The 12,316-nt window shown below is 37.7% G+C and overlaps 1 protein-coding gene across 3 annotated transcripts in view; it reads left to right on the top strand.

The window, feature by feature from the left end:
• Positions 1 to 9,394, top strand: part of LOC108710830 (vascular endothelial growth factor receptor 3) — a 189,567-nt gene extending 180,173 nt beyond the window's left edge. For 2 of the 3 annotated variants that reach the window (XM_041586064.1, XM_018252003.2), the window contains 7 exons: positions 2,715 to 2,826; positions 3,071 to 3,170; positions 3,588 to 3,693; positions 5,022 to 5,161; positions 6,643 to 6,763; positions 7,964 to 8,049; positions 8,387 to 9,394. In XM_041586064.1, the coding sequence (XP_041441998.1) occupies positions 2,715 to 2,826; positions 3,071 to 3,170; positions 3,588 to 3,693; positions 5,022 to 5,161; positions 6,643 to 6,763; positions 7,964 to 8,049; positions 8,387 to 8,606 (885 nt within the window). In that variant the 3' untranslated portion in view covers positions 8,607 to 9,394. The remainder of the gene's footprint in view (positions 1 to 2,714; positions 2,827 to 3,070; positions 3,171 to 3,587; positions 3,694 to 5,021; positions 5,162 to 6,642; positions 6,764 to 7,963; positions 8,050 to 8,386) is intronic. The other variant, XM_018252004.2, reaches the window with a different exon arrangement.
• Positions 9,395 to 12,316: the final 2,922 nt, after the last annotated feature.

Raw genomic sequence — 12,316 nt, 5'->3', positions numbered from 1 at the left:
GTTCTTATACAGTGGATGCATCCTGCTAACTTGACTGGTTCCTGGAAGCCACAGATAGTAGCAGGGGGTTTGAGGAGGGGGCAGCATGACCCAGACTCAACCCTATACAGAAGATTATAAGTTTGTTTGTTTGGGTGTGAGTTATACCTCGGAGGAGGAGTCTGTTCCCATTTAGTGGAAGGACAGGCTTATCTTACCCAAGTTATAGATGTGTTAGCTTAAAGTAAGGGCAAACATGCACCCTTCATTGTTTGGGAGGTAGATTTGTTTTAGTTTTATTTTTTTGCTTTGCTAGTTATCGCTTATGTAGACTTCAAGGACTGAGGTACACTAGTTATTATTTAGTTAGTTGTGGGGGAGTTGGGTAAATTATAAGTGATCTTGCAATCCACAGTGTCAACTCACAAAAAATGGAATAGAATATGGTCACAGTTCTCTCAGCCATAAATCCACATATCTCCCGCAATTTTTTAGCTATCAGTATACATTCTAGCACTGGTGTGAGTGGAAGCAAACACAACATATATATATATATATTTATATATGTAGCATATAGTAACCAGTGCATGTGGCTTTCTCAAATCTCAATAGGGATAGACAAACAAACTACTTCAGGTATACCACCAGCCAGATGGCAAGCCACAAAATCTGAGGTGGACATTTAAAGACCCAAAAAAGAGATTGGCTTTTCTAAAAGGTTAATTTTAGCTTCAAATTTAGGATGAACAATCCTTAAGGTTTTTTTTTACACTATGTAGTAAATTATTTAGTCAAATTACATATACATCTGTAGCTTATTCATTTTATCACAAGCAAAACATTGCTGAAGTATTTGCCTGTGAACTCAGAGATTAGCTGTAAATGAGCTGGTAATCTATTTCTACAATCAAATAATTGGAAATAATCACCATGTGGGTTGCTTTAATCTTTCTTTATATAGAGAGCCCAGTCAACCAAAATACATATGGTTTTAAGAGTTACATCCGCTCAGCACAGCTTTAGGCATTTTTCAGGGGTGCAACAAATGGGCCAGTTTACAGCAAAATGATTATTTTATTTATGTCTGTGGGTTAGGGAATCGGTTAAATTTTGTTAAACTGACAAGCATTGCAAATTGGGACAAAGTTGCAGAATGTTGCACAGTGTGCAGAGGGACCAACGATAAGAGGAGAAATCTAAGGACTATATGTACATTATTTTTCTCTACAGGGATATGATCCGCTATTTGGAAACCCATTAGCCAGTATTCTCTAAATTACGGAAAGGCAGTCTCCCATTGACTTAATTTTAAAAAATTAAAACATTTTAAAAAATGATTTTCTTTTTCTCTGTTATAATAAAACAGTAGCTTGTACTTGATCCAAACTAAGATATAATTAATCTTATTGAAGGCAAAGCAATCTTATTGGGCTTAATTAATGGTTCAATGATTTTTTAGTAGAATGTATGGAGACCCAAATTACTGAAATATCTCTTATCTGGAAAACTCCAAGTCACTAGTTTTCTAATAACAGGTCCCATACCTGTATTACTTGCCAACACTAGTATTTACAAAACCAATTCTTAAAAAAAAGAAAACTCCAAGAAATAATTAAAAACACTCAAATAGCACCAAACTGGTATTTCGCTTTGCTTTAATGTTGGTGTTAAATAGGCTTAGGAACACCTCCACTTACCTTAAAAGTAACGGCTATTTAGTAAGAGAATTTCATTCCTTTCCCCTAATGGTTGTTTTTATCCTTTTCTCAGCACATACATATCACACCTTGCATATTGCAATTGCAACAATAATATATCACCCATAATACTGCATTGTCCTTAGTAGAGCATTTCACTCTCATCTAGTTCACACTGTTATTTTATTACTATTTTTTTGTAGTTTTACCATTATTGTTTTGTTTCTTTGGGGTTGAGTTGCAGTGCAGGTTTATTAAACCATATTGCACTACAACACAAGCTACAGAGAACGCTAGCCCTATGTCATTAGGATCATAGTCCACACCAGGTATTTTTGAGACCTTATTTATACTTCCATAGTTTGCAGAGAAATTAGCTTTTTTTAAAAAAAAAAAAATCCAAAACTGGCTTATCACCCTACAGACATTGGGGTAGATTTATCAAAGAGTGAAGCTAGAGATCTCCACAGTCTGCAGAATGAAATACCGCCTCTTTTCATTTATTTCTATTGGATTTTAAAGGCATATTTATGAAAGGGTGATAGTGAAAGTTCACCATTTGATAAATTAGCCTTTAAAAATCCAATAGAAATGAATGGATAGAGGTGGTATTTCACTCTGTGGACTGTGGAGATTCACTCTTTGGTAAATCTACCCCATAGGGTTAGTTGGCACCTCTGGAACACCCATCCTTTGTTCAACCCAGCTCTTGAGTTCTCAAAATCATTAGGAATCTTCCATTTTTGCATGTATCATTTACTAGGTAAATAAAGCTCAATCTGCCTTTCAAGTAGCTCAGTTGCATGAAAAAAATAGCAATATATGCTGTCAGCAAGTTTACTTGACCAAAGAATTAAATGTATTTATCATGAAATCTATTTGCATCAATTTTTTAATTTCAGTTCAAAGATTTGGGTTACTGGGTGGGAACTATTTTGGAATATTGTTTACATTTACTATAAATGTAAAAGTCAGAATGTACAAACAGTATGCTTTGTGCATTGATGATAATTGTGTGGGTTTTTGTTTCCCTTAAAGGCACGTCTGCCGCTGAAGTGGATGGCACCAGAGAGCATTTTTGATAAAGTGTATACAACTCAGAGTGATGTCTGGTCCTTTGGGGTACTGCTGTGGGAAATCTTCTCTCTGGGTAAGTTTAATTGATCAACAGACTGAAATGGTCTGCACATTTACATCACTTTAAAAACTATGCATTTGCTTTCATTGATGACCCCTTTTCATTCTGTGCAAACATTTTTTTTTAAATCAGGTTATGTATTGAAATCACCTCAAATGTGTTTTTTTTTTCCATCTAGGACACCAGCAATGTGTGAACTTTTTCCTGTTGCTTTGGGTTCAGCAACTATTCTATATTAAATTATTTTTGTTTTTAGGGGCTTCTCCTTACCCTGGTGTCCAAATTAATGAAGAGTTTTGCCAGCGGCTGAAGGAAGGCACACGTATGCGAGCACCAGAATATGCTACAGCTCAAATGTACGTGTTGATCTGCCTCACTAGGCCAGTGTTCTTTATCAGCTTCCAACGGTTCAATAGTTATGACCAATAAGAGCCCAGCATATTTTCTAGATTGTCCTCAGGTTATTGTATGAAAATTCAGAAGTTTAATCACATCCATCTGTAATGCTCCAGCAAGGCTCCAAGAGGACCAGATTTCCCAATAAGCTTCACTATATTCAGTGAAGCAGTCTCTGAAGAAAGATAAATGAACCGACCAAAGATTATGCCATATGCCACCAGAGAAACTGTTTTTTGATACTACAGTTATCAAGGCTAGGATATCTTACTTACATTATGCATATAAGGACATTTTACTATAACTATAAATATTGTTATTTATTTGCATTCTGGTAGAAAAGAAGTATTGATCATGTATCTGTGTATTCTGTGCAGTTACCGAATCATGCTGAGCTGCTGGCATGGGGATCCCAAGGAACGGCCAACATTTACTGACCTAGTGGAGATCCTTGGTGACCTTCTTCAGGAGAATGTACAACAGGTAAAGTGGGTGCCTAAATACTGGAGTCAAAAACCCACTGGTTATGTCAGATGTTTGTATCCTTGGACAAATCATCAAATCTCCTTATCTGCCTCACTAGGCCAGTGTGCTTTATCAGCTTCTGACTGTTCCATTGCTCAAACTTGCAAATTATTCGGAGTGTTATGTAAGAATAAAAATAATAAGTATCTTTATTTTGAGATATCTGTGACCTGATGTAGTCTAGGTGATGCTAAATTGCAATCCAGTGACTTTATCAAACAATGTCTGCATTTTTGGTGCTGTGTATTTGGATAGTTGTCTGAATTTGGCCAGCACTCCTTCCAGGTATCTTCTTAGTGCAGATTTAGAGACAAAAATAACAAAACAATCTATAATTAGTCTACACCCACAAGTGATTGTAGTGGAAGTGCACATTTGAACGGAGGTTATCAGTAAATCAAATGTTTTTATTCAACAGTAATAACAAGTAGTTGATTGTCAGCCTACTCAATTAAAAAAATCCATTCTAAAAACAAATAAATATATATGTATTGCTTAAATCCGTGCTGCTAAAATTTGTGATGCTCAATAGATAAATCCCACATCTTATATGTGCTCTACCACTCTGTGTGCACCATGGTGAGAGTTATAGTCCAGCAAGGACTCTCCACAATAGCTCTTTTATATGTGCTCTACTACTCTGTGTGCTCCATGTTGTGAGTTATTGTTCAGCAAGAGCCATTATTCCATTAAGTTCCTGCATGGAACTTATAGTTTTGTACACTTTAGTATCAGCAGCAATAATAAAGACAGTACTTACAATACCAACGTAGAAGTCATTAATAAACAAGTCAGAAAGGACTAAGGACAGAGCCCTGCAGAACTCCACTAACAACACTGGCCCAATTAGAAAAGGCTTCATTTACCACCACTCTTTGTAATTTATTCTTCTGCCAGTTCCCTATCCAAGTACAAATATTATGTTTCAGGCCATGAGTTTTTATTTTAATTAGTAATCTTCTGTGTGATACTGATACAGTATCACATGTTTTATCAAAATCAAAGCTGGTCACATCCAGTGACACCCCAAATTCCAGGTTTCTGTTCACCTCCTCACAGAAGGCAATTCAATTTGTCTGGCAAAATTTATTGCATGTAAAACCATGCTGGCATATTCTCATAGTATTGTGATTTTAACTATGTACATTATATACAATATACAGTATCTTTTATTCTTGCTATATCTCAGTTATTATAAAACATCAGCATTGTTCGGCAGCAGAGGTCAGTAGGGCAACAGCTAATGCCCATTATTCAGAATCAATATATATTATTGTTCCCAACAGGAAGGAAAAGACTATATCCCCCTGAATGATTCACAAAGCTCTGAAGATATGGAAACCTCACAAGCCCCCATCTACCCTCAGCATATCTCTGATGAGGAAGAATGTGACATGAGGCTGCACTGCCACAATATAGCTGTAAGGTGAGCACATGCTTGTTACACAAATCAGAGATGCACAATGTAAAAGTATACATGTGTGTGTGTGTAAAATATATATATTACAAATGTACAGGGTGATTAGTGATATCATCAGTTATAATCATTTCTTAGTGATGTCATTCATCACAGGACTCACTCAAACTAGTGTATGAGAAGATACAATGTTACACGTAAAGGGTTCCTAGGAACTGCTGCACTTTTTCGTATATTAACCTCTTCAAGACAGTGGTTTGGAGACGCCACCTCTAATGTCAGTAACATATATCAAATAAAATCCACTGGAGAGTTAAGTAAATGCAATTAAGTTTTACATTTATTTGTAGATGTAGAAAGCACTACATGTTTCGGATCACATGGATCCTTCTTCTTATTGCACCAGAAGAAGGATCCATGTGATCAGAAACATGTAGTGCTTTTTACATCTACAAATAAATGTAAAACTTAATTGCATTTACTTAACTCTCCAGTGGATTTTATTTGATATATGTATGAGATGATATATACGTACCCAAGGTGTATGTACCCATGAATAATAAAAATATAAGGATATTATTAATTCACATATAATAGTACACTTATGCCCCTGATGAAGCTGGTAGCACAGCGAAACTAGTAGGACGGCATAGGTGGATGGGGGTGTGATTAGCTCCTATCCGCTTAGAAATTTGTTATATATAACAGTGAATATATATATATATATATATATATATATATATATATTCACTGAATATATATATAGTGAATAAAGTACCCCCTCATATAAAATATAAGGATATTATAAGTTACCGAGGAGTTCCATGACCATATAAAAACACAGGTCATGGAACTCCGGTAACCCTTTTGTTACCCTTTGTGAACTTCGGTTACCCTTTGTGACCTTTTTTTTTAAGGACAGTGCACAAGTGTAAAAGTGAACACTTAGGGGCCACTTCAAGATCCTAAAGACCAAAAGGCATGAGCTATCTTGAAGGAAACACGATTGCGTTTACTAATCATGCTGAGTTTCGCGCCGAAGAAAACCGTCTTTTACCCGAACGGGCTTTTCAAATTAAGAAAATCTTTGGAAACTTTCAGGCAACTTGAAAATGATCTCTCCTGTAATCTGCTCCTTCTAAAATCTAGCCTGTATTACTGAGGTTTTACCATTGTTATTAAACATCACCATCTAGTGGTAAAAAAAAACAAATCTCTGTACTTTAGAAAATACCTAATTGATTAATAGATTCTTGCTTAAACAAAGTAAGGCCAGTTATGATCATATTTAGGTTATGAAAATGGGTATTCGGTTTTGCAGCTGTCCAATATTTGATGGAAACTTGGCTTTCATGAAAATCCAAAAACAAGGATATATATGTATTATCCCTGCATAATCTCGTTTACATTCGAGCAATTGTGCAGTAGCAAATGATGTGGTTGGTTGTGAATTGGCCTCGCCCTAATAACAATATGTTTCTGTTCTGCAGATACTATAACTGTGTATCATTTCCTGGATGTTTCACTGGGGGCAACCAGATCCGCTGCCCTTCACAGCTCAAAACCTTTGAGGAGTTTCCCATGACAAGCATGGCTTATAAAAGTCACCAAGTAAGTTCAACCTTTCTAAAAAAGTAAATGTTAAAGCGTAACCAATAGTAAAGGCTGGTTAGAAATAAAAAATCATCTATAAACGCTGTAGATTTATTCATCAGCTACTGGTTTTCTGTGGTATTTTTGTTTTGTTTTTTTATTTTGCTTCATCTGGGACCTGGTTGGCAATAGGACAGCTATATGTATTGGTGCAATTACTGGTCCTATGATTTCCCTACTCCAAGATAGCAAAGGAGACTCAGATTTCAAAGGGTTTGTTATATTATACCATCGAATTTTCCTAAATATGATTACAAAGAATTAAGGTATTTATTGTATCTGTATAAGCAATGAGGAGACTTAAAGGTGAACCATTGCTTTTTAAATAGAAATAATAACTGTAGTTGATGCTTCCAATAAATAGGTATAATTACTTATTCTTATACTTTTTGAGATATAAATGGTTTATTTGTGTGCAAAACACACAAACAACTCAACCATGTTATTTGTCAATAAGGCATTGCAAATTGCTCATGCTTTCCTGCTATGGAAACGGCTATTTAAAGTCTGTTTTTGCTGGTTACATCACCACAATATTTTGTTGCTCCCCGGGACTACAAGGCTATGTTTTCTACAACCCTATTATTTAATGGGATTTTAACTCAATAGAAGGGCTATTGGAGGTGGGGAGGAACTTGTAATGAACCTCCTCTGGCAAAACAAAATATACAGACTGAACAAGTAACAGCTCCTCTATAAATGCATGTGTTCCTTTAATCCATGTTATAGTTCCTCTATCCTATTATATATTATAGTCCCATCCTCCTGAGAGATGGGGGCCTTTACCTGGACTATTGTAAAATATTTTATGCCAAAAACAGGGAAAGGACGGTCTAAAATATGTAAGAGGTCATTTAAATTGCAATTACTGATGCAACTGCATGTTTTTTACTCACAATGCAAAATATTCTCCATAATCCCAGCATGACTGTGGTCACCACAGGGAGTTGCACCTGACACAATTGAAGCTGATAAATCAAAATTTGTGCAGTTGCAATTGCCATGAATTGGATGCAGGTGTTAGGCACTCCAAGTCAATCTGGCTTTTCTTGTGCTTTAAGGGCAAATATGGGTTGGCAATGGCCATTTTCTTTCTCACCCCTGTTGACTAAAGTATATGGACAGCCATTCATCTTGCTATGTTTTCTGCTAAAACAGGACAGTCAGACAGACAGTGGGATGGTGCTGGCATCGGAAGAACTGGAAAGGATAGAGAAAGAGCACAGAACAGGAGGAGGACACAGGTACTGATGGACATCTAGCTGCTCATTCAGCAGTGATTGTAGGAATATGGCAATTGCATGCAGATGAGTTTAGGACAGTGTAAATGTTCTTCCTGGCCCACTACCTTTTCCTTGCTGCTCTTGCTGCAACATTTTCTTGACATAAATACTCCTCAATACCAACCTGTGGCTGTTTACAAGATTTTCTGTATTAATAGATTGTAAAAATTGTTTCCACTTATTGATTGTGGTTTATAGTATACAGTGTGAAAAGTTCAGAGTTTTCACTGAGCCATCAGCTCCCCCTCTTATTTTGTAAACAGGGCTGATTATTATGCACTCTTCTTCTCTTCCTCAGCAGTAAAGGGTCTTGGAGAAATAAGGACATGCCACCAGAACACTCGTCCCCATACCACAGAAGTCAGGCTTCATATCCACCTCAAACTGGGGGCCAGACATTTTACAACAGTGAATATGGGGAGCTCTCAGAACTCTCAGAGGGGGACAGCTATACTCCCCCGGGGGGTTGTGCCAGTCCGGGGCTCATCCATGCATCATTCTTTTCAGATGAAAACTAAGGACTTCTTAGACAAGGAGAGGTCCTGAATATATTTGTAGGCCTTTCTGTTCCCTAAATATACACTACATACAACAAACTGAAGGGGTAACAAAAGGGTTTCAACCCCCAAAAAGGCGGAGACAGAGACTCTGGACTACTCTGCTGTTAGCAGCCACTGGACATGTGCTGAAGGGATAAGAGGATACAGTGGACTTTATCCTCACATTTGAGAATCTTTGGAGGGAAAAAAAGTGTTTTATCCCATCACCATTGCCATCTGGCTACCAAAAAAAGGACACAGCTTTTTCATAACATAATGACACAAAACCATTGTTCCTATAAGTGACGGACCACATACCCATTACAGGAATTATCTGTTTCGTCCCCTGACATGTCCAGTTGAATATTACAAATGGAAAATAATAAAATCAGGTTTAACCCTTTTCATGCTGGCCTATGCACATAGCCGTTACAATCTAATAGTACTTAAAGGATTAAATAACCCATTAAGACCAACCTCTGGCAATGGTTAATAAAATAGTTCACAACTGCAGTACGCTTTCCTCCCAGCAGAGGCAGTGTTTTCAGCATTCTTCTGTTGCCTAGAAAGTTATGTGTAAGTTGTGACCTCTCACTGACATTCCATATATTAAATAATGAATTCAACAGCCCGATTTTTCTTTCAATGTGGAAACTACGTTAACAATAAACACAAAAAAAGAGGATGTGGTGTGTACCATACAGCTGCAATGCTGACATTTGTTTTGTTAAATAGATACCTTTTTATATATATATATAAATATATATGAGTATACAACATTTATTTTTCTACTGGATTTTCTTTTACGCTTCTTAATCATCCTTTTTGTTTCAGTTGGTTAGAAAGCTGCTGTGTAAGTATCATTCATTTTATACACATTTTCCTGCTCCTTATATGGTAAGTTTGCAATAATAATGAATGTAACTAATGCATATAACCCTTGTGTTTTTTATCCAGTTCTGTAATATAGACTAGTCCGTCTGTAGTTCTTTTAGCTCTTGTTGGATTCCATCAACCCACAAAAGCCATCAATGACTGATGAATGATGAGAATGACTTGATTACATATTTTTTTATACATTTATTAGGCAGCTATAACTGAATCAATGTCCTGGGAGTTGTACCAGAACAAGAGCCAAATGCTAGTGGCTTCTCTCTGTCTTTGTTTTCTCTACAAGTGGAGAGAAGCTGAGGACCTTCGATCTGCACTTCTGTGTCCCTGCACTGACAGACACAGCATTGCCCTGTGTGCCGACACATGGGGTCAGATCTGTGGATTCTGCCAAATGCCAGAGGAGCTGCTGTAAGATGCTGTAGACAGTCACTGTCCTTTGAATCTCAGTCCAAACCTTCATGCAGCGGATATCAGTGTGAAAAGTCATACTTTGTTGTTGTTAGCACCTGTCAGTGCCAAGACATAGAAGAGTGAATAGGAGCACATCAATTTCTCCACCTGCAGGCATATTCTACTGTAATGGAGGCTGAGTAGGCAGGTGTGGGCAAGTCATCTGTGGGGCAATTGAATTTGAAACCAGAATAATTCACAACTTGGTCTGCCACTAGCATTTTTAAGACATCTGGGTGGATCCCAGTTGGGTCCGCCATGTTTTCTGTCAGCCTCCTCACTTTCAAACTATCTCCGAATCTTAACAAACATGGGAAAGTTGTGCTCACCACTAATTTTAAAACCATTAGGCGGGGGTGCAATGAGGCTTTGACCACAAAATACATATAGACACATATATGTATTTGTGTCCTCTGCACTCAACCCATTATCAATATATTTAAGACAGAGACATTTTGTGCATACTGCTACTGAAAAATGCCTTACCCTTTAAACAAAACAAGGATTGTTTGTCCATATATTGCAATATATTTAAGCTGGCCAACTACGTCAAAGTCATCCCATTTCTGGCCAGTCCTATGCTCAATTTTCATCTGATTTATTAGGAATTCTATTGCTTCATTATACATTTTACAAAGGGACTAAGTTTTACCTGCAACTTACTTGCTGCTTTCAAAGTAAAACTCCCAAACTTGGCTGCCCTTTTATTAGACACCAGTGGGATCACCTGACTATAGCTCTGAATCTTGCCTAATCTGAACAATCAGTGTCTCTCTCACTAGAGCAAAAGACTGGGGTGACAGTGGGCACCCTGCCTCATGCTCCTGTCTACATTGGGGGATGGTTATGTCTCCCTTGGATAAACTAGCAGTTACATTTAGAGAAAAAGGTTCAACATGTGTTCAGTCAGATGTGAATGCCATTTTATATTTAGGGACAGCTGTCATAAACAACAGCAGCACACTGTAGCACGGGCATCAGGGGTGATCCTGTGATCCCGCAAGCACTGATCTTGGTAATTACACTGCTGTAATGATGTCTGAGTTTAGAACACAGCCACCGCATGTTTCATCTCACCTGTGTTTATCGGTTCAGAGCGATTAAAATGATGGTATATATTTTATTTGGACTCTCCTTCAACTTTCATCTCAGGGATGTATTCAGAAATAGGAAAGTGCAAGCTGTATTTGGAGATTAAAAACATATGTGAGGTGAGTTAAGGAGACATAACTGCTACAGCATGGACAGGCAACCCTAAGTACTTGTTCAATAAGGACTTGCATCCAGGGTCTTGCAGCAATCTGCACTTTATGTAAGTTTAAAAATCTGGCAGGAGGTGCAGAGCATATCCCTGTCATTAGCACCTGCCCAAGTACAAGCTGGGCTCCTTTGCACCCTGTGTCATTGACACTCTCAGTTAGTCTCCCTGCTCCTCATAAATACAGCATTGCCAAAATTAAGTGTCCTTGCTCAATGTTGAGTGTCAGTGCTCAATGCTTCCATACTGAGAGGCAGAGAAGGTACGTGCCTGGTGCCCCCCCCTCCAGCTTTGTGCCCTAGGCACGTGCCTACTCTGCCTACCCCTAGTTCAGGCCCTGGTTGTGTAGGTCTGAAGGATGACAAAAAATCCCTTCTAGTTACACCACTAGGTATGACAAGTTCATTGAAAAAAGGCAATTTATGTACTGACAGCATGCCTTTTTGCATTCCCTCCAACCTGTAAGTAATATCAATTCCATCTGAAAAGAAAGCTTCAACAAGCATGAAAAGTGTTCCTACATCTATATCCTGTGATTGGCTGAATAAGGGTTTAGACAGATTTGCAGAATGTGTCACCCCTTCCTTCAAAGTTGGAAGGAAATCATTCGCTGCATAAAAGGAGATGGATGATTATAGCAACATTAGCACAAAAAAGAGGCACAATATGCACAGAAATATATATATATATTATAACAACATACCGGTGCACTCAAAAATCCTCAGGTAGTTACTGCCCAGGTGCTGGTTAGAAATATCATATAGAGCTGCAAAAAGAATCGCACTCACAGGACTTGTTCCAAGTGTACAAAATAGAATATCTTTATTTCAACGTTTCGGCTCCAAACTCAAGCCGTCTTCAGGAAGTCATATATAGGTGAAGAATGGCGGCACTCACGGGATTTTCAAGCAGAATAAAGAAAACTTTTTATTTAACTCGACGTTTCAATCCCTCACAGGGATCTTTCTCAGGAGTATACAAACATGCCATTCTTCACCTATACATTGATCCTGTTGGCTCGGGCACCCAAGTACTATATCCTGTAAATGGTGTGCATCTTTTGGACTGTGTATATATATATATATAT

This window comes from Xenopus laevis, chromosome 3L (genome assembly GCF_017654675.1).
Source record: "Xenopus laevis strain J_2021 chromosome 3L, Xenopus_laevis_v10.1, whole genome shotgun sequence".
Lineage (NCBI taxonomy): Eukaryota > Metazoa > Chordata > Amphibia > Anura > Pipidae > Xenopus > Xenopus laevis.
The sequence above is the reverse complement of the archived record's forward strand: the minus strand, read 5'-3'. Positions and strand labels throughout refer to the sequence as shown.